At 45.0% G+C, this 23,114-nt stretch overlaps 1 protein-coding gene across 2 annotated transcripts in view; it reads left to right on the top strand.

Moving 5' to 3' along the window:
* Positions 1-250: 250 nt before the first annotated feature.
* ARHGAP29 (Rho GTPase activating protein 29) overlaps positions 251-23,114 on the top strand; it is a 78,375-nt gene continuing 55,511 nt past the window's right edge. For both annotated transcript variants that reach the window (XM_075936560.1, XM_075936559.1), the window contains exons 1-2: positions 251-408; positions 3,632-3,977. In XM_075936560.1, coding sequence (XP_075792675.1) covers positions 3,716-3,977 — 262 coding nt within the window. In that variant the 5' untranslated portion in view covers positions 251-408; positions 3,632-3,715. The remainder of the gene's footprint in view (positions 409-3,631; positions 3,978-23,114) is intronic.

The raw sequence follows: 23,114 nt of genomic DNA, 5'->3' as shown, positions 1-23,114 counted from the left end.
GAACGCCCGGGGGCCGGTAGCGCCTGGCGCGCGCTGCAGCCCCAGGCACACGCCACGCCACCGACCGCGTGCGCGCTGCCCTTAGAGCGCCGCTCTCGGCGGACGAGCCCAGTCCCCAGGCGGCTGCGATGAGTCTCGCCAGCTCAACGCCCAGTCCCTCGCCCCACCTGTTGCTTCATTAGCATAGTCCCGCCTCTGACACGGAGCTGCCCAATGGAAGATGGCGGGCGCGACGGGGGCGGGGCCAGGAGCGGTCTGGGGGCTGGGCGGTTTCGGCGGCGCTGGCCGGAGCGTGAGTTCAATGGGCAGCGCGGAGGGATGCACAGGGGCCCGTTGTGGCCCGGCTGCTGCCTGCGCTCGGGGACACGCTTCTCCTGTCCTCTCACGGCGACCCCCGCCCGCAGCCCGGTAAGGACCCGCTCGCGGGCGAGTCTCCTCCCCGGTGCCCAGCCCGGCCAGCGTCGGTCCGGAGCCGTGGGCGCCCACATGGGGCTGAAGGGGCCGTGCCAGGCGGGCTCGGGGAGCCGGGGCGCGGCCTGGGCGGGGAGTGGGGTCCGGCCGGGGGCTCTGAGGGCTTCGGGAGTCGGTTGGCTGGTGCCGCGGGGGTTCTCCGAGATCCGTTCCCCGCCCGGCGAAGGGCGTCCCCTGCGGGTCGGGTCCCTCGGCCCCTGCGTCCCCCCCGCTCTGGCTCCTGGGCTCCAGGCTCTGGCGGGGCAGCCTCTCGCTCTGCGTCCAGGAACGTCCCCGAATCTGCCCGCCCCGTGAAGAGCCCCGTCCCCCGCTGCGACCCCACCCCCGGGCCGGGCTGCTACCTGCGCCCCGTGCCGCGCCCCTTCCCCTGCGCTGTGTGCGCGGCTGGAGCGACTCCCCGTCCTCCCCATTGTATGTAAATGCTGGGCAGGAGGGCGAGGACGTGCGAGTTGGCAGCTGGCTGCGTCGGCCGGCCGAGGGGCCCCTGCCTGCCGCGGAGAGTCCTGCTAGGAATGCGAGGCATTCCGGGTGCGAGGCGTGGGAGGCACAGCAGCTCTCTCGCTGTAATCGGGCCCATTTGGAGCTGCACAGCCGCGCTGTGCCGTGTGCTCCGTCTGGCTTCGTTTTAGAAACAATCGGGCTTGAGCTATTTGCTGTCCCCTTTACAATCGGACTTGCAGACTTTCGTTCAAAGGAACTCCTCATGTTTTGGCCCTGGTAGTCGGGAGCTTTATCGTCCGCGAGAGAAAATTGTGCTGAGAAAGCAGATTTCTGAAATAGTTTGTCTGGTGTGTGGAGTGTGTGTTGGTTTGTCTGTGTTGAGATGGAAGCTACCTACTCTTCACTAAAGTCTGGATATGAGAGTTGTTGGACTTCATTCTTATACACTTTTTTTAAGGCCAGAGTGTCTCTCTAAAAGGAACAGGAAACTCCCCACCCTCTGCCCCCCCGGAATGAAATACGGAGTGTTCTGTAAGGAAACTCCCGCCTCCCCTGTCTTGTGACAGTACGAGTGAGGAAAAAACAGAAGACCATATCTACAGCAAAAAATAACCTAAAAGGGGCATATATATTATATAACACCAAATATTACAATTCAAAGAGATTGTGGGGGGAAAGTATTTTTGGTGTATTTTGAAGTGTTTACATTTGTCTTACTGTGTTTTTTGGCATAGTCATTGCTGTCTTCCTCTTTTAGTGTGGGTTAGTCACACAATAGAGAAACATTTTCAGAAGTTTCATTATTGAAACTGTCTTTACCTTAGTCATGTGTCCTTTTAAATACTGTCAGAATTCTGCTTATGTCTCAATAGTAGATGTTTCACTTCTTGAAAAAAAGAAAGGTTATGTGAAAGATAGGATTGCAAAGTAGCTTTCTGGCTAAGAAAATAACCCATGGGAACTGAGGAAGGTTGCACAAATGGTTTGCTCAACATCATGTTTGTTTAATGTAAACTTTACCTGAAGTCATTTCTCCGCATGCATTAGCAGCTTTCTTTTAATGTAGTTGCTCTGTAACTATTTATTTCAATTTCAGCATTGTTTGTTTATTTTCTTAAAGTGTTAATCTGGGTTAGTGAAACTCTAAATTTGCTTTCTTTTTAAGCATCTGACAAACTAATAATGCTGTAGCTTAAATTTTTTAACTAATTTAATCATTATTATTATTCCTGGTAGTAGTTTAAAAAAAAATGGAGAAAAGTAATGGAAATGCTATCTGTCAGAACATATAGTGGGAATATTCAAAATAGAGGAGTTACTGGCTTTTGGATTTTCTATAAAATATGTATTCAATGCTCGTTTCAAATAGCAGTTAATGCCTATGGATTGTGTGATGATAAATTCTTGCTTTATAGTGTTTATAATACAAATAATTAAGCTGTCAACTTCACTGAGGTGCAAATCAGTGTTATTGTAACCTTCAAAATCTTAAACCGTAGCCTATATGATACTGTTCACAATTGTTTTTCCTCTTTGTGATAAACATCAGTATAAACATAATTTTTCTTCTCTTTGGGCATGTCTACACAGCAGGGCTAAAGCCGAAATAAGCTATGCAACTTAAGCTATGCAGTTGACGTAGCTCAAGTCCAAAATAGCTTATTTTGTCTTGGCGCGGAAGTCCCAAGAGAGAGCACTCTTCCTCTGACTTCCCCTACTTCTCCTAAAATGAGAGTTACAGGAGTTGGAGTAAGAAGTCCTCCAGTTCGATATTATTTTTACATTATAACATCAGTTATTCCAAAATAACACTGCTCTAGAGAGGTACCCTTTGTATTTAGAAGATAAATATAGTCATTTATTAAAATGGAACCATACCTGATTTTGCTGCCTGGAGCTTTATGCTCTGAAGCAAGTTACTTCACATGAAGAAGTAGGAATGGCTCTGGTTTTCTTAAACTAATTGAATACAAATGACTGCTTAGTTATATCAATTCATTTATTTGGGAGTGAACTTCCTAAAAAATGCTGTGCTAAAACTAAAATAAAATAGAATCCCCTGAAATTCAGTAGATTTTACAGATTTGAACACACTAAAAGAAGTTATATTTTTGGAATCCTATTGGCTTCTTTTCTTTTGTGTTTTTAGTGCCAGTTACTATTAAAAATTTTAAAAAACTGTTGGCTTCAAAGTGTTTTTCTTGTTCCATTGGTAGACAAATAGGATCCCCATGAAATTTTACTATGTCTAAACATGGTAACCAACAGTCTTATCATTTGAAATGGCTTTGAACATGGCTTAGTGGCATGTGTTTCTGTACTACTTTATTCCAGTTTTTCATGATTGTTAAGCCATGATAACATTTTATAATGTAGATCCTGCCCTCCTTATAATTAAGAATTCATAAACTAATGTTCAGGAAAGAGAACAGCTCTTTGGGATAAGTTTAGAGAATAATTTGTTTAGCCACAGGACAAAGCTTATACGCTACCTTCATACATCAAGTCCACCTGCTCTTCTGGGAATTACTAGCATTATTCGCTTTATAACTTCAGATAGTCAAAGGATTTTAAAACAATTTGACTATATGTTTCAATATCCAGCAGTTTGACATTGACAATATTTTTAGGAATTGTCAGTCTGAACATTTTACTTTTTTAAATGTTATTTTTTTCATTAAATATCCTCCTCTTTCCTCCCTCCTCTTTTAATTTTAAGGGCTTCATCTTTGGCTTTTCAAATGGACATTAAGTGACATCGAATGTTAGCTGCAAGAATTTTATAAGCACTGCATCAGCTGGGATGTTGCGACAGAACGGTGGAAGTAACAAGCGTGGTTTGGGATTAGCCCGACTGTCTACCGCCAATTTCTTCACCATCTCCAATTCAGGAAACCGGGGAATGGGGCGCAGTAACAAGAGCAACTCTTTGAGCAGTATTAGCTCCAACTCCGATTGCTATGACAGTCCTGTTGTGGATCCAGAATACATCATGCAGTTGGTGAACGATGTCAGAAAATTTGCAGATGTGCTACTCTATTTGAAAGAAGCCATTCTTTCAGAAGGTGCGTCAGCTGCTTTATCCTATTTCTTAGCTGATTTAAAATTCATACACATTGCTATACTCTGAAGGAACAAACATTACTGTGGTTTTTACTTGATTTTTTTTTCTGCCAAATACTTGCATGATTACGGGAAGTGGTGGATGTTACTTTGGGTGCTGTGTTTCCTCAACACAAACAGTGCATTCTGTTTCATAATGAGGCATAATATAGAGCGCTGATACAGTTGGTAAGACTTGAGTAAAAGGGAGGTTTCTGTCAGACTGGCTGAACTGACATGGGGAAAAACAGTGAGACTTTAAATCGATCGTTCAGAGGTTTTAAAACAACGTATTGATTTTTTTTTTAATTACGAAGCATGCCATCAATATTTTGGCCAAGATCCAGTTTTCCATGCTATTACAATTGTTACTGTTTAATAGGCTCATATGGTAATAGTTAGAATGTAGTTTTAAAGGTCTAATTTTAATGGAATTTTACTTTTCTCTGGTGATTCCCTTTTTCTAACTCAAAGTATTTGTTTACCATCTTCTGCTAGCAGGTGAAAACTATGGTTTTGCTTGCTTAGCCCATGCTCCTGGAATATACCACTTTTTCTTAAAGGAAAAAGCTAAAATGCTATCATTTTTTCTTCTTGGTCAGCAGCAGGAAAACTTTTTCTGAAGGTGTTCTTTCATAATACAGCAAAACCTTTGTTATCCGGCACTCAGTTAACCAGAAAACTTTAACCAGCATTGCCCCTTAATTGGCATTGCCCCCAGCCACAATACTGTCAAATCTTCAGGCACGCAGGCCTGGCTTGGTTTATCATGATTGGTTTAACAATTTTTTATTTAAGTACTACTAATCATCTTCAACTCAAAATAGAAATGTGAGACCAACTGCCTCACACTACAAAACTACCAATATTAAAAACTTGAGTTTTACTATTATTGTCCATTATTTTTTCCTAGGTTGATGGGACTGTCAGATAACCAGAATTTTTAGATAATCTGAATGTGCTAATCCCCGAGCGTGCCGGATAACACAGGTTTCACAGTACTATGAAGTATGTCCTAGGGATGCTAAAAATCATGTATTAGAATAATTATGTAATTGCTCAGCGGTTACATGGTTACATTTAGCTTTATGTTGCAAAGCCTGCAGCGAAGCCACCCCGGGAGTGGGGCCACCGGCCCTTGCTAGTCTGGTTCCCAGCGAGGAGGCCTTCCTGGGAGCCGGCTAAGTGTAATCGAGACCAGATGCTTATTGGTTAAATGGTTATTCAGTTATACTCTTAACATCCCCAGGATTCATTGAATGTTAACAGCCTTTTCTCTCACCTGTTTTTAACTGTAGGTGGTTGCAACTCCTTTTCTTCTTTTCACCACTACTTTTCAGTTCTCCCTTTTTTCTTAGTTGAAATTTTGGGCTTGTAATGAGTAAGTTTGACTTAATCATCTACTTTTAGAAAAGGAAAAGTCCATTGAAATCCTGGATTTCGTGAAACCTGTAACATGTTAAACATCTTTAGCGAACACAATACTCTGTACATTAGCTAAAGCTAGTTTGTGGATATCGTCTATTTGCCGTTTCTCAGTGAGAAACCACTTGAAAAAAATCTTATTGCTGTTACTAATGTGGCTTATGATTTCTGAAATCTGATTTTTGGTTATGTTTACATTTGTGGTGTGGGACAGCCTCTGGCCTTCCTGTTCAGTTTTTGAGTCAGTGTAACCATTCTCCCATAAATGGATTTCTGTGTTAGAGGATTTTGGATCACCCCAAAAAAAGCCTAAGACGGTAGTTCCCAACCTTTTCTAGATGGGTACCCATTTTGACAATTAAGGAAGACTTGGTGACCCGAGGCAATTCAAAAACAAGTGGATAAGGGGGGGGCAAAGCCACCTGGGGAGACACTTGGCGACCCTTTTTAAATGTAGTGGCGACCCATAAGTTGGGAAACCCTGGCCTAAGATCACAAACAAGGATAGTAAACATTAGCTGGAGTGGAAAATGCTACTGTCCTGTGATGTGGCTCTCCTGCCTATGCTTAGTTGTCCTCTAGAATCCAAGTTTTATTTAGACGGGGGGGGGGGAAAGAGAGGTTCAGGATGTGAACATAGTCACCATATTGTAAATAATATTACTGTTCTGAGTCAGTACAGGCAGTCCCCGAGTTACGCGGATCCGACTTATGTCGGATCCGCAGTTACGAACGGGGATTTTCTCGCCCCGGAGGACTGGAGTGGCAGGACGCCTGGTCCCGCCGCCCGCCTCCTCCGGGGTGAGAAAAGCTGCTCCCCGTCTCCCTGGTCTGCTGGGGGGGGACGCAGCTAGTGCCCCCCCCAGCAGACCAGGGAGACGTGGAGCAAAGCCCGGGGCCTGTGGTAGAGCAGGTGGGGCGCTGCCGGTTGGTCCCGCAGCACCGCTTCTTGGCGCTACTGGACCAACCCGGCAGCACCCCAGCTGCTCTGCCCCAGGAGTCCTGATTCAGCCGCTGCTGAGGAGCGGCCGCGCTACTGGAACAACCCAGCAGCACCCGAGCTGCTCTGCCCCAAGCGTCCCCAAGTCAGCTGCTGCTGAAACTGACCAGCGGCTGACTACAGGAAGCCCGAGGCAGAGTTGCTCTGCCCCGGGCTTCCTGGAATCAGCTGCTGATCAGTTTCAGCAGCAGCTAACTTGGGGGCGCCTGGGGTTCTTAAGTTGAATCTGTATGTAAGTCGGAACTGGTGTCCAGATTCAGCCATTGTTGAAACTGATCAGTTTCAGCAGCGGCTGAATCTGGATGCCAGTTCCGACTTACATACAGATTCAACTTAAGAACAAACCTACAGTCCCTGTCTTGTAGGTAACCCAGGGACTGCCTGTAGTTAGATTGAAAGAATTGCACCAGAAAAGGGGGTGAACAAGTCTTAAATGTACAGAACTTTAAAACCTAATTTTGACTTAAGAATCAACATTGTTCACCACTACTAGACACGTGGTTAGATATTCTCATTTCATTTGGTCAAACATGTCTGTCTGACACCTTTTGACATGTGAATGTGCAATCCCACAGGAAACAACTGCCACGACACAAGTGTAGTCTGTCAGCCACAGAGACAGTTTTCATTAAACTGAGAGGCTACGTCTACACTGGCCCCTTTTCCGGAAGGGGCATGTTAATTTCACCTATCGTAGTAGGGAAATCCGCGGGGGATTTAAATATCCCCCGCGGCATTTAAATAAAAATGTCCGCCGCTTTTTTCCGGCTTTTAAAAAAGCCGGAAAAGAGCGTCTACACTGGCCCCGATCCTCCGGAAAAAGCACCCTTTTCCGGAGGCTCTTATTCCTACTTCGAAGTAGGAATAAGAGCCTCCGGAAAAGGGTGCTTTTTCCGGAGGATCGGGGCCAGTGTAGACGCTCTTTTCCGGCTTTTTTAAAAGCCGGAAAAAAGCGGCGGACATTTTTATTTAAATGCCGCGGGGGATATTTAAATCCCCCGCGGATTTCCCTACTACGATAGGTGAAATTAACATGCCCCTTCCGGAAAAGGGGCCAGTGTAGACGAGCCCAGGGACTCCAAGATGTAGTGTGGGAAGGTAGTTCATACAATTTCCTTCTAGTCTAGACCATACAATAACTTTATTAAAATGTTTTCACTTTTGTCCAGTTACAAAATTCTCACTCTTGACAAAGGATGGGTCTTGAATTTTTTTTGCAGCTATTGAGTGCTCTCACTTGATATTCTCCAAAATTAATTTACACGGACTAAGAACATGTATAACAGTAATTATAAAAAAAAAAAGATGAATAATGTAGTAGTAAACTAACCAAGATGCTGTTATTTGTACAGCTGTCCAATAAACTGGCTGAACATTTAGGCTGAAGTTAGCAGCTAGAAAATTTGAGTAAATAAGGAAGATCAACTTCACACAATATGTAACCTTGGTCTAGAATTCTTTGACATGGATCACTGAGACAGCAAATAGTGTTTACATATACTAGGGGTTTTTGACCTCTGCTCGCTACTTACCAACTCCCTCCCCTCCCCCCCTCGGCCAGAGAGCCTGTTAATCTTGCACTGAGCCCAGTTGTGCCCTCCAAGTCACTTGCATCCTTCTCCACTCCCACTCACCACACCCTTGGATGGGCCCCTCTAACTGAATGCTGTTGGCCCATCCCATCCGCTCATGCCCTTGAATTGCTAGCCAGTCCCCCATGCCTCCACCCTTCCCACTCCTGTCTCGCCTGCCGGTAAAATAGTCCATGGCCCACAGCCCACCCTCCTCCTGCCTCCATTCCTACCCCCACCATCTTCCCTAACCCTTCTCCCCATCTCCTTCCTTCCATCCCTACATCCCCACACTGCCTATCCCTACTCCCATATCCTTTCTCCATATTCATGTACTCCTATCCTTCCCTAATCTTCCCCCCATAGCCTCACACTGCCCATCTCTCTGCCTCCATTCCTATATCCCCCTCATCTCCACCATCTCCTCTCCACCACCTTACCGCACCACCCATCCCCACATACATCCTTATCCCTTCTCTTCCCTCCCCATGTAAATTATGCACCCTCCCACGAACAGGTAACCTAACTAGTAAAGAAATGGCATCAGGCTCATATACAGGAATTTCTGTGGAGGGGCTGCTCTGGGTGCTGTCGCAGCAGGATCTGGGCAACTGCCTGGAGAGGAGAGTCAGCAAAGGTGGCATTTCTGGGGTGCTGTGCTGTGGGAAAGGGGGATGTTGGTGAGCAGAGGAAATGGAAAGGAGGCGGATAAAGAGGCTGGAGGGAGGGGCAGAGTGCGGGGGTTCCTTTTGGATGCCAGGTTGAAAAGGGGCGATGAGAGTCTCTGGGGGAGGAGGATTGAGGCTGAGGACACACATGGAGGGTGGAAGGAGGGCCATATCCCCATTCCCCATACCTGGATGGCCCCTCTCATGCCCAGCAGTCAGGGAAGGAGCTGGAGCTGCCCAGCACTGGACCAGGAGCCGAGGACTGAAGCCCGGGCAGGTGGAGCACAGTGGCCTGGCGAGCTTGGCACTCCCAGGCTGGGCTCGAGGAGATATGGGCTTGCCTCACTGGCGGGGCTGGCTGCGCTCCACGGATATGTCTCTTTTGATGAGCCGGGCTGATGCTGCTGGTGGCATTGTGCAGAGCCCTGGGCTGGGCAGGTAGGATAGCACCTTGGGCCAGGCTGGGTGCTTGGGAGGTGTGACCACACCTGGAGGGCACCTGGGAGGTGGCTCTAGCAGTCAGGCCAAGGTGGCTGGGCTCACTGCTTGGCTGGAGTGAGCCCAGGATGGGTGCTGAACACTGTGCACTGGTGGCAGCAGTGTGCTGGGTTCAGGGACAGGGACTGAGGCTTACTCACTGCCTGGGCTTCGGGCTTCGTCCTGGGCAGGCGGGCGCTGAGTGGCTTGGTCCCGTAGGAGCCAGGCTGCCTGTGCGTCTAGCTCTTACCATGTTTAAACTGCAGAGCTGCAGTGCAGGGTACTCCTGGAGGCTTCCAACCCTATTGACTAAGCATTGCTATCAACTACACGATTAGCTGATGGCTCATTTCTTAACATCCCTACCTGGGAGCCATGCAGTAAGGGGAGTCTCCGGACACCACTATGCAGAGGCAGCCCTCCCTATTCCTCTCCCCCTGCTAACCTCTGCCCCACTCAGCTGCATTGGCAGCCCCTCCGAATGCAGCTGGGCCTCCCCTCTGTGATTGCTCAGGGGTTGCTGGACTGCAGCGGCAGGTTCCACTGAGGCAGCTTGGCACTGGTGCGACTACTCGGGGCACAGCGGAGGATGGGGTGGCTGGGGATGAGGGATGCGGAGTGTGCCTCTGTTCCCGCTGCAAGTGGACTGTACCCTGGGCCTCACACCAGCTGATGCAGCCCCTTGGGCTGGGGAGCTGGGAGCCCCTGCTTAGGAGGAGCATGGCTTTGTGGCCCTCGTCCAGTGAGCCAAAGTTCAGTCTGCTCCACACACGGTTGTGCACCACAGCCAGCTGCCAGAAGGGAGCATGGTGCAGTGGTTGCTTTCCGTGAGCAGGGGGCCGCCAGGGTTGGCTGGTGCACAGCCAGCACTTCCCCTTAGCCACCAGGCCCCACGCTGCTTCCCTTGTGGGCCTGCTCCTGCATGGTACCTCAGGCCCTCTGGCCACCATGAAGGCCCCGAATATCCCCACGTCCAGCTGCCCTGGAGCCTCTACCTAGGGTTTCCCCTGCAAACAATGGTGGTGATGCTGCTGCAGCCTCATTCCCTGCAGCAGGCTGATTTGGAGTGGCACCAAGGCCCTGGATGGACTCGCTTCCTGCCCCGGACATGGTTCTGGGAAGGGCAAAGCTGCCTGGCAGCACAACCTGGGCAGATTCTGCCTCTCAATTCCTGCTTGCTCAATTCTGGCAGCAGCCTTTCAGGAAGTAGAATCTGCCCAGGCTGGGCTGCCAGGCAGCTTTGCTGGTCCCCAAACCGTTTTGGGGGCAGGGAGGCCATGGGAGGGAAGAGCCTGAGGGATGCAGAATGATGTGACGACATCACTCTGTTGTCCCGCAGGAATAACTTTGGATTTCCTGGTCCAGCATCATTGGCAACTCCGTGGGTGCTCTGGAGCAGTCACAGGGAAAAACTGGTGGGCTAAGGCTAGTAGAAGAATGGAACCCAGGAGTGAAGTAGTGGCACCCTGGTGGGTGGGCCCATGGGCCAGCAAACTCCTTGATTCCAGATGGGTCAGGTCCCACATGTGCTGGATTAGGGAGGTTCAACCTGTGTTTGTGTTTTACCACCACCTTAAATTATTCAACTGATGTCATGTTTGAGTGTAAAACAATCAGCTGTAGAGGTCAGTAAGGAATTTCTCCTGACTTCTTTGGATGTCATTACTTTAGGTGTGTGTTTCTGTGTATGTAAACCTTCCCCTGCATTGTCTGGTATTATTACTTCCACAATGAGGATATTGGACTTTATAAGTACAGGCAGTCCCCGGGTTACGTACAAGATAGGGACCGTAGGTTTGTTCTTAAGTTGAATTTGTATGTAAGTCGGAATGGCGTCCAGATTCAGCTGCTGTTGAAACTGACCAGCAGCGGCTGAATTGGACACGCCTGGGGCAGAGCAGCTGGGGTGCTGCTGGGTTGGTCCCGCAGAGCTGCTCCTTGGCGGTACTGGACCAACCTGGCAGCACCCCAGCTGCTCTACCCCAGGCGTCCCCAAGTCAGCCGCTGCTGAAACTGATCAGCAGTTGATTCCAGGAAGCCCGGGGCAGAGCAGCTCTGCCTCGGGCTTCCTGTAGTCAGCCGCTGGTCAGTTTCAGCAGCGGCTGACTTGGGGACACCTGGGGCAGAGCAGCTGGGGTGCTGCCAGGTTGGTCCAGTAGCGCCGCACCTTAGCTCTGTGGGACCAACCCGGCAGCCCCCCAGCTGCTCTACCCCAGGCGTCATCGAGAAAAGCCTGGTCTGCTGGGGAGGGGGGGGGAGCACTAGCTGCGCGCCCCCCCCTTCCCCTCCAGCAGACCAGGGAGATGCGGAGCGGCTTTTCTCTCCGCGGAGGACGCGGGCGGTGGGACCACCGAGACGCGCCACGGTCCCGCCGCCCGCGTCCTCCGCGGCAAGAAAAGCCGCTCTGCGTCTCCCTGGTCTGCTGGGTGGGGGGGCGCTAGCTCCGCGTCTCCCTGGTCTGCTGGGGGGTAGTGCCCTCCGCGCTGCCAGAGGCGGCGACAGTGGGGGAGGCACCCCGCACTAGCGGGGCCTCCCGCCTCCCCCTGTTCGTAACTAGGGGTCCGACTTAAGGAAGCATTACATTTCAGATCAGAACCAGTAGAAGGCTTTCATCCTGCAAATTCTGTTAGCAATAGGTCATTGCTATTTCTCTATGTACGAGAAATATATGCAGATACCTCTTTTGCTCATCTATTTCGTATCCCTACATAGTGAAATTAGTGTGTTAATTTGGGATAGTTGTAGAGTTGCGATGGTCATATTCTATGACTAGCATTAAATCTAGTCTTACATATGTACACATAACTCTTGTACATTCTTTGCCCTGATATCATACAGCTAGCAGAGAAAGTAGACTTGCCAGAGAGGTTAAAACACCAATTATGACTTTTTTCCTGTTTGGCCAAGCAGAGTAGAATAGGTGCTATGTTTTGGAAGTTGCTAACTCAAGCCTGAAGAAATAATTCCTGTGGATGGACCGTCTGCCCCCAAACATGAGGAAGACAAGTTGGTTTTGCAGGGCAGCAAGGGAAATAATATGAGAGAGAGAGAGCGCACACCTACATTTCTGTTTGCATTGGGGAGCTGGGAGGATGACTTCCGTAAGGAGCATCTGTATTAGGACTTAATGTCCCATATCTGTGCAGCTGGATGACACTAGTTAGATATGCCTGCATCCTAGTTACAGTGGGACCAGGATTTTTAAAATGCCTTAGTGTTTGAATGCCTTTTTTTGAGAGCTGCCCAGTTGAGACATCTTGAGTCCCGATTGTCAGAGCAAAGACGTCCAGCACTTTTGAAGACCTTTAAGGCCTTGTCTGAAAACCTTGTATTAGTGCTACCAACTTTAAAACACTTCCCACTCTTAAGCATTGTCTACACTGGCACTTGTTTGGTGACAAAACTGAGAGCCTTTACACGGCAGTGCAACTTCTGTTGAGGAAAAACACTCAGTTTTGGTGACACAAAACTTCCACCCCTGTGAGAGACTTTTGTCTTTCCTCCTCCCTTTATTGTTGATAAAGAGCCAGTGTGGACTCGGTTTGTTTTTGTCAAGAGCTGGCTTCAGCTTCTATCACACAATTCCTACCCTGATGGCTGTGCTCAGTGTTGTAATCTGCTACTCTGTAGGCATGCACCCTTCCCCTTTCAAAGCTCCCGGAAGTGTCTGACCACTGAGTGAGCTGCTGTGTTTGAGGAACAAACAAAGAACAAATCATTGGAATGCTCCTGTTCTGTCTGCCGCTGTGTTCCTAGCCGGGCAGACTGCTGCTGCGCAGGGAGGGCTGGAGAGATTGCTGTAGTGCTTTGACATTCCTCAGCGTAAAGAGCTCATATAATTACGAGGGAATCCCAAGAAGCACTGGGATCAGTTTTGCCTTCCCACAATACTGCGCTGTGGGATGCTTACCTACATTGCTAGAACCCTGTTGACAGAGCAAAGCAATATGGCCTCAAAATGTCAATGTCAGGCAGAAAAACAGGTTAGACCAGTTTTCACTTTTGGTGCCTTTTGCATGTAGAAAGCACTTTTGTCACCAAAGCTTCCCTGTGTAGACATAGCCTTAATTTAGTGTAGAATAGGGATGTTAAACTGCATTTAAGTAACCATATAACTGCTGAAAACTTTAGTGATTGGGTGCAGGGAGCCAGCTTTTAAGCCTGCTTCCTGTGTGTACCAGTTCCTGCCTGTCCCTCCCCACCACACTGCTGCCTCTGATACAGAGGTAGTAGTGCGGGGTAGGGTTTCTCCTCTGGAGTTGGTGCATGCAGGGAGCTGGCTTTCAAAGATGAAAGATCTCTTGCGTCTCCTTTAATTTTTGGTCTTGATGGTGCTGTTATGGTCCGTGCCTTAAATTAAAAATATTACAGTATTGTTGTTGTTGCATTCAACTTTGCAGACTTTTTTAGTCCAAACCATTAACTTCCACATTTGCTTCCTAAAGCCTTGCTGACTACAAAGCCTGCTTATCTTGAATCAACGCAGAAATCTGAAAGCAGCCATTGGCTATAACATACAGAGGCTTTTTCAGAAGAAAATACAATGATCACTTGTTATAATACCAAGAATAGTTTGTATTTCTTTAGTAAACATCCTTACATCTGTTGTTCTGGTCAGTGCCTTTCTGATTGAATAATTCTGGCATGACCATTAAAGCTATTGCTTTTGCAAAAGGAGGATTGGGCTGTTGAACCTGAGAGCCTATAACTGAAATACAGGCCATGTCTGTACTAAACAGAGGATCAATGCAATGGAGGTCAATCTTCTGGTGTTCAATATGATTTAGCAGGTCCTTACTAGATCCGCTAAATGTTGAGGGTGAACTGTGTCACAGAGAGTAATGGAAGTTGATGAGAGAGTTTTTCCTATTGTGCTCTCATGGTGGGGATGCTGGAGAAATTCAGCTTAAGGTAATGTATATGATTGACATAGCTGGAGTTGTGCATGTTAAACTGACTTTCTGGTATAGTACAGTGCTGCCCCAAGGATCTGAATACGAGAAAGTGACCAGTAACTGCTGAGTAGCTGCTCTGATCCTTGCTCTTTTGTGGGTTTTTTTCCAAATGTTGAATTTGATCAGCAGTAATTATGGAAACAATATCAATTCATGAGAAGCAAAATGAACCTCGTTTCTTACCTCTCATACTGTTTTCAGACTGCCATAGTTGGCATCCTTTTTGATCATGTCTTACCTTAAATTAATAAAGAGACTTTTGTAAGTGTAGAAAGTAAATCACTATATTAAAGTATATCTTTAACAGTGGCCACAGGCGCATAAAATAATGTCACATACTTGTGCAGTTAATTTGCTCGTTAATGAAGTAACCTTCATGTATCTTGGAGAGGTCGAAATTATTCAGGTAAAGAATGGCATGTTGATTCTGCCGTGGCAGATAACACTGAACAAAGGGGGGAAATAAAGTACCATCTACCATGAAATGCATGAATCCTCTTACAGCTGCTGCAGAATTTCAGGATACTGGCAACTTGAGATACGTCTACTTTGCAACAAAAACAGTCACAGAGCCCAAGTCAGCTGACTCGGGCTCATGGGGCTTGGACAGTGGAACTAAAACTAGCTGTGTAGGCAGTAAGGCTCCACTAGAGTCTGGGCTCTGAGGCCACATCCCCCTTCCCTGGGACTGAGAAACTGAGCTCTAACCCAAGCCCAAATGTCTACACTGCAATTCTCTAGCCCCATGACTCCAATTTAGCTGACCTTGGCCAACCACTGTCATGTTGTGGGTCTTCAATTGCAGAGTAGAAAAACCCTTGAACTACGTAATAATTACTAGCGTGATCACTTCTAGAATCTTCAGTTTCTGTCTGATTCCTCTGATTTTATGGCTATACCAAACATTAATTTGGGTTTGAAACATGGTGCCTCATACCTTTTTATATTCCATAGGTGCTGCCCTGACTTAATCCATAATGGACTAATTGCATTTGTGTTTGTTTTGAGTGATCATCTGACCTGCAGTGATTCAGGGATGTGTATCAATAACACTGTACCTAATTACTGAGCTCATTTTAGCTTAAATCATGGGTAGGAAATGTGAGATTAAGACCTTTATTGTCCCTCTGGCTGATCTGACTCCCCTCCCCCATAGAATACCTTTAATTCTGACTGTCAGATATCCTTCTTCCCATTTCTTGCAGACTCCTGGATCTTCAGAAATTTAAAACTTTGAAGAGATTCATGAGAGTAGGGCTCTTCCTTCAGATTTCAGATCTGCACATTAAGAACTTCTGTTTTTGAGGGTTAATAGGAGTCTTTGAAGACCAAATTGATATCCCCACACTCATTGGGTTCCTAAGGTCTGCTGAAAAATATAATTTCTTGCTTCTCTATGGAGCAGACCTTAAGACCACTTAAACATGTACGCACACAGAGGGACAGAAATCTCCTCTCCCCTCCTTCCCAAATGCTTACCAACGGTATATTTTCTGCATTTTTAACTTTTAGATTTGTAGAAACAGTAAAATTCTTGAAACCACATCAAACCACTGATGTGCCTATCTTTTAACTTCACCTTAAGGTATATTGTATGAAATACACATACATTTCTAAATGACTGCCAAAGAGAAATCAGTATGGAAGTGTCAAAAATAGGTGACGGTGGAGGTAGAGTTTCATGAATGTGTACTTAAAAAAATAAACCTTGCCACCAAGACTTTAGGTAGGAAAGAATTGTCATATTAGTGTTGATAGCTCATTGCAGAACACTGTCTTAACTGTAAAATATCACATTCATGGAAACATTATTCTGCTGTATCTATTACTCCGTAAACAACAGAAATTGTGACATTTACTTCCATCAAAGTTGTTTTCTGGGTCTTTACTAGGGATGTAAAATCCTGTTAACTGGTTAAACATAATGAATCAAAAGGGATAAAGGGAGTGTGCTCAAAGCTGGTTGGAATGGCTCCCTGCCTACCACTGGATTGTAGGGTTGCCAGGTGTCCGGTATTCACCCGGACAGTCCGGTATTTTCGGCTCCTGTCTGGTTTCTGAAAAAAATATTCAGAGAATATTGGACAGCTAAAATGTGCAGTATTTTCTGAATTTTTCCCCTGCCAGGAGGCGAAAATGCTGGGCACCTGGCAACCCTACAAATACTCAGCACCCGGCGTCTTCCTCCGCCCCCCCCCCCCCCCCTCCTCCGAGCCCTTCCCTGGCTCCCAACACCTCCCCCCCCCCCCCCCGCTCCCATGCTTACCTGGTTCCCCAAGGCTGTTGGCACAAAATGGCTGCTGACCTAAAGACCATGGGGAAGCAATGCTTTCCCCTGGGTCTTAGTGCTCAACCACTCCCCTGTTCCTATCCCTGCACTAACTCTTAAAGGGGACATGCTTTTAATGCTGTTTTATTTTAATTTTTGTTTTTTGGCTTACTTGGAGTCCTTTTTTTTAAATTTTTTTTTTTTAATTTTTCCCATTTTGGGAGGGGGGTGGTTTGGTATTTTTGTTTCAACCATCTGGCAACCTTACTAGGTTGGTATCCTCCCCCAACTCCTGCTGCAGGCTGGGGCTGCTCCAGTGTCCCGGTTAGGGCAGCTCCTTCTTGCAGAGCATTCTTGTCCACCACACACAGGCCCTCCTCTTTCTGAGGGCGCCCCACAGGCAGGGTTGCTCGGGCCCCCCAATCAGAGCAGCTCCAGGCTGCAGAGTGCCTGAGCTGGCTACAGGCAGGGTCCTGATCCAGCCCCACCCGTTAACGCTATGTTTCTCAAATTGTGGGTACTGACTCCCTGGGGAGTTGGGAGCAACTTAGTGGGGGGTTGCGGTATCACAAAGTTTGAGAACCCCATGTTAATGGGTTAAACCTTCACATCCCTAGTCTTCACAGTTGGCTGCAGAGAGTCTAATGCAGATTTGTTAATGATAGATATTAAATGCTACTCTTTCAATTAGTTAGTTGTTAGTTTTAAGGTTAAATAACAACCAAATGGACCCTTTGATAAGCAAACTGGCTCGAGGTTGATACTGCTTCCCCTCCCCCCCAGTCACATAGTTTACATTCCATCAGAACAAATGTTAACTTGTTGCTATAGAAGTCTAAGATCAACAGTCAGTAGGGATGTGTGTCTTGAGCACACGTAGGAGTTAAAAATACAAAATAAAATTTAATGGGAAAATTCAGTTTTGTTGACTTAAAATAATTTACATATCCACCATAAGAACAGCTTAAAACATTTTCATTAATAAGATATCGTTGTGCACACTTAGAGGATACACTGCGCTTAAAGGTGATGTGCGAAAAAGAGAAAATGAATGTGCAGAATATTTATATTTTGAATCTTTATGACAACCAGAGAATACTTTAAATATTACTTATAAAATTCCCCTATCTTAAAAATAGTAAGTCTTAATTTTTCTATAATTGCTAGAGGACTGAACTAGTGAGACCAGCATCAAGAGTTTTAAACAGTTGAAACATGGCCATCAGAGGGAACAAGGACTTTTAGTTGATGTTTTTGTTTCTGCATGACATTTTTTAACTGTCAGTTATCTGAAGAAGTGGATTGTACCCAGGAAGCTCATGATATGATCTACTGTTAGTCTTTAAGGTGCTGCTAGACTGTTTGTTGTGTACGTTTTTCCAGTTCCTTTTGAGTTTGAGTGAAATGAAAGTTTGTTCCTTAGATCACATAGTTATTGTTGTAAATTGAGATTTGTGATTTTGGGAATGTGCAAACAACAAAGAAATTGCTTCACATTTTTAACTACTTCTGTAGCCCTTCCAAAGAACTGAAACATGAATTTTACTGTGTCTTTTGCTGATGCAGGAACTCAGAGTAAAAAGAATATATGCTTCCCACACTTGAAGAAATATGAGCACGTGATTTGTTTAGCAATTGGTTTGCTTCCCATAAATGCTAGTTAAGCTTGACTTTTATCTTTTAGAAATGATGGGATGGATAAAATGAAATTGTAAGTTGAAAAGGATTCTTAATCTGAGATTTAGTAATTCTGATCAAACTAGACAAGTGAAGGAACCTAACACTTTTCCAGATATTAAAGCAGACATTGATTTTGCTCAGATGTAATAGGGCCACTTTAGATAAGTTGTATTTTGGTCATTGTTCAAAATGTCAGTCTAAGGTGTTGAAGGTGCTATGATATTTAAGTTAATGCAGAGATTTTCATAATGCATATAAATCTTCTTGCCTCAATGCACATGCCTGTTAATCATTTAAAATTCTGCCTTGTTTGTATCTGAAGGGTGGGAGTATGGGACAGGCATTTGAATTCAGTGTTGTTTAGTAATGTAATAATGCATTCAGAAGGTTTTTTTTCTTTGTTTTGTTAAAATTATGCAAGGATTACATGTAAGCCATTCTTTTAACAACTGAAATTATTTTGAAATATAATACTGTGCATTAAAAATAAAAACCATGAAAATGCAAAAATATTACATAACTACTTTTGAAAGGTGTCTCAACGAAAACTGTTTGAAGTTCAGTGCTTGGGATTCCCTAGTAGCCATCTTTTTTACATGGCTTCTCAAGAACTTAGTTTGGCTGCAGCCTTCCTCACTCAGGTATGTTTATCTGGCATACAGCACTGCTAGGCTGAGTTGATTAGACTGCAACACAGGGGCAGGTGAGAGGTGGACTGCAGAACATTTCAGAGAACCTTAAGAACATAAGAATGGCTATACTAGGTCAGACCAAAGGTCCATCTAGTCCAGTATTCTATCTTCTGACATTGACCAAAGACAAGTGCCCCAGAGGGAATGAACAGAACAAGTTATCATCTAGCGAGCTATCTCCTGTTGCCCATTCTCCGCTTCTGACGAGGCTAGGGAGACCATTCCTGCTCAACTTGGCTAATAGCCATTGATAGATCTGCTCTCCATGCATTTATCTAGTTATGGGGTGGCGAACCCGTGGCTCACAAGCTGCATGCGGCTCTTCAAAGAAAAAATTTCAGCACCCACACCCCTGAAACAGGCAGCGTGTTTCTGTCTGAAAGAGACAGCGCTGGGGTCGGGTGTCCTGTACAGACTTCAAAATGGCTGCCTCAGAAATGGTTGCCTTCAAAGGGCAATACATGCTCTGCTCTTAAAAGGGCTGCAGCTGGGGTTGTGGTTTGTTTTTGTTTGTTTTTCTCGACCAAATGGTGGCCGGGGCATTTTTGTTCAACAATTTTTTCCCCTCGGCTCTTTGCGCTGTATCCACCACTATTTTGGCTCTTCGTCTTTAATGGATTGACCACCCCAATCTAGTACCTTTTTGAAACCTCTTAAAGTCCTGGTTTTCAAAACTAGAGATATAAAATCCCATTTAATTAGTTAACTGGTTAAACGGGCTAAAGTGGAAGAAGTCATGGAGATCCTGTTAAAATCACAAACGCATGACCAAATTTTATCCTTAATTATAAGACAGGAGACCACAGATGGTTATAGACAAAGATGCAGGGAAGTACAAGAAAACAATGCAACAATACGGGCTACATGATAGGCAAAACTCTCAGCACATCAATAGCCTGACTATTGTCTGTGTTTTGTCAGGGTTTCACAAAAGAGTTTAAAGGAAGACTCTGAAGGGGGGAGGTGTAATTATAGTGAACTTCTCCCAATTGTGAGGTGCAGAATTAAAAGGAAGGTACTATAATGATGAATAACATGGGTATATAGTATATAGATCTTGATATCTTTTTAAATGAAATTATAAGATTGTTAAAGGTAATTGTGTTGTTGGAATACATTTAAACACGAGATTGGATATACTGCATGACACTGATTAAAAAAACTAGAACAATATAAAATTAGCATCGCAGACCTTGACTGGATTAAAAGTTGACCACCTGATAAATCTCAAAATATAATTGTAAAAAGGGAATGATTATGGATGGTGCAGTTGTGTTTCTAGTTCATGGCTCTTTGCTCCACACCCCCTCTTCTCCAAGGCCCTACTCCACCACTTGCTCCATCCCTCTTCTTTCTCTCCATACTCCCTCATCCTCACTTACAGCAGGCTAGCACAGAGGGTTGGGGTGTGGGAGGCAGATTAGGACTGAGGAAGGGGATTGTATGCAGGGGGATGAGGCTCTGGCTAGCAGCGCGAGCTCTGTGGTGAGCCCAAGGGATGAGGGGTTTCAGGTGCAGGAAGAGACTCCAGGCTGGGGCAGAAGGATATGGAGTACGTGGGGGGGGGGGGGGTAGGCTACAGGAAGGAGTTTGGCTGAGAGAGGGGATATTGCTCTGGGTCAGGGGGTTAGGGTGCAGGGAGGATGAGGGCTTGGGTTCTGGTGTGGATCAGGTGATGAGGGGTTTGGGGTGCAGGAGCAAGAGGATTCTCTGGGATGGGGTGTGGCAAGGGAGAGGGATCCCATTGGGGGTGCAGGCTCTGGAGTAGGGCTGGAAATACGGGAGGAAGAGGAGGGGATGCAAGAGGTGGTTGAGGGTGTTGACATCACTTACTACAGGTCACAAGAAGTAGCTACCAGGTCCCTGCATCCTCTAGGCACATGGGCTGTGCCAGTAAGGTGGCATACACTGCCTTTGCACTTGCAAAGCTGCAGAGCCAGCACTTGGGCGTGGGCAGCATGTTGGAGCCTCTCTGGCTACCCATGTGTCTGGTGGCTGCTTCTGGTAGGGAAGCTTGCCTTAGCTTTGGGCCCCTGCGTGCACTGGAAAGGAGGCATTGATCAGCAGGTCCCATGAACTCCCAGATCTTCCTTCACAGATTCTCTGGAGTCCGCAGACACCAATTTGAGAAACAATAATTTGGAATGATCAGGATCACTTGGTAAACTGGGCACAAGTATACAACGTGATGTAACTGTCAACATCTAGGAAAAAGGCATGTATGCCATACTATGTACTAACCTAAGGAATGATCTTGAGAGTCTCAGTCCTCTGTCAGAAGTTAGATTGCATGTTTGTCTACAGCCACATTTCATCTCAGCAACTGTACTAGTCACATGCCCAGGTTTTTATGTCTAATCCTAGTTGGGACATTCTACCCATTGTAAAATTTTCACCCATTTCTGTACATCTTAAAAACAAGGAGTTCAGTGGCACTTCAGACATATTTATTAGGGTATTGTAGCTCACGAAAGCTTCTGCTCTAATACCTTAATAAATCTTTAAAGTACCACTGAACTCCTTGTCTGTTTCAGCAAAAAACTACTAACATGGCTACTTCTATGAAACCTGTGTATTTTAGTACTTTCTCCTGTTGCTCCATGAGTTAACTGTATAAAATGAAACTGAGACTTACCTTCATCTTCATTTACCATTTCTTACCCTTAATGGTTACTATATTTGAATCCTACTTAAAGTTCCAATTGATTTGGCTCAATTTTTGTCAAAAATTTTTTTTTTACCATGCAATATATAAACACTAACAATATGTAGAAAGTGGCAAGGTTCTTTTTTTAATTGTTTTTTAAATACCTTTGCTAACATCCTATAATCTCATAATATTGGTTTTTCATGGCCTTTGACTAGGTGGGCTGTCAGTAAGTAGTAGCTTCTTCAATCAGTCAAAAGAGAGGCATTGGCTGTGCAGAACAAATGATTAGGATGCTAAAACACAAAGTGCGTGGAAGGTTAAATTATTTTTGTAATCTCTTGAAATGGGTTAGCAAAGGTTAATTTTGAGTCTCCAACCTAAAGTTTTGTAACTTTGTTTTTATTAACCATGAAGACTTGAACCAACAGGTAAGGCAGCTATTTACTTAAAATAGAATTAGAAAAAGATGACATTCTGAGAACATGTTGGATTGTAAACTGTTCAAAGAAGGGACCATCTCCTAACCTTTGTGAAGTCTCATATTTACCTCTGGCACAGAAATGATAATTACAGCATAATGTTCCTGATAATGTGTAACAACTTGAAATATTTTTAATTTCTGATTTTCCAAAAGGATTATGAAACCTTAGATTTCATTGCTAGTTTATTCATCATGGAAAATGTAATGTTAAGATTATAAATTGTTTGTATATCTAACATCAATATTAATGCAATCCGAGTGTTTCTGTAATGATTAAAATGTGCCAAAAGTCAAGACTCCAATGTAATGCATTCACTTAACTTTATTCCCTGAAATGTATATTCTCAAACTATTGGAAGACATTGGGAAATCAAATTATTGGTTAATAAGGCCAACTACTGTGCTCAGAAGAAGGCAAATAAAGAGTCCAATAACTGTACTATATTTCTCTTTTAAAGCAAAATATAGGCCTTAAAACTGGTTTTAAAAATTAATATATTCTAAAGATTAAACTGCATGGCTGAACACAACTAGGCTTCTTGAGACTGGAATCTCAAGGCTAATAAAATACAAAAGTTGAAGGAATGTGGCATACAGCATATTGAAATACACTGATGAAAAGCTACTTTGTGGTAGGCTTTTTCCAAAGGCTCTTTTTCCCCTTATAAGGAGAGTTAATCTATGAATTTAAATGTGAAATGGATGCAAAGCAACAACTGGCTTGCTGATGTCAGTTGACAAGTCAAGTTGCTGAAAATATTTAACTATTTTACAGGAATGTGCAAATGTAGGATTTGACAGTTTCATGTACAAATGCCTTTTTGCAGACATCTGTCATTGCTGCTTTTAGAACAAAAAACTACATCTGATATATGTTGGTATCTCTCTTGAGAAGTAAGTAATACAGACATTTTGATTTGGCAACTATTTTCTTGTTAAAATATGTGAATTTAGCTTTTAACTGCCATAAGCACACAAATGAGAGATTGTCTGGAGTCTTTTTTTACTGCCTGATCTTTCCATTTCAGCTTCAGTAGTCACTCAAGTGGAAATCTGACACTTGGTTGCAAATAAGCATTTTCCTAAATTGTGCTTCTATTCCAGAATGGAAAATGTCTGGTTCATCACATAAAATATCTAATCATTTTTGGGGAATATAATCTTATACTTTTATTAATGAAAATCTTTAGCTAGATGTGTAATAGCCTGCTGCTGCTCACATGTATCCATCT

The sequence above is a fragment of the Pelodiscus sinensis genome, chromosome 9 (assembly GCF_049634645.1).
Source record: "Pelodiscus sinensis isolate JC-2024 chromosome 9, ASM4963464v1, whole genome shotgun sequence".
Taxonomy (NCBI): Eukaryota; Metazoa; Chordata; order Testudines; family Trionychidae; genus Pelodiscus; species Pelodiscus sinensis.
This window is presented reverse-complemented; position numbering and strand designations above follow the sequence as displayed.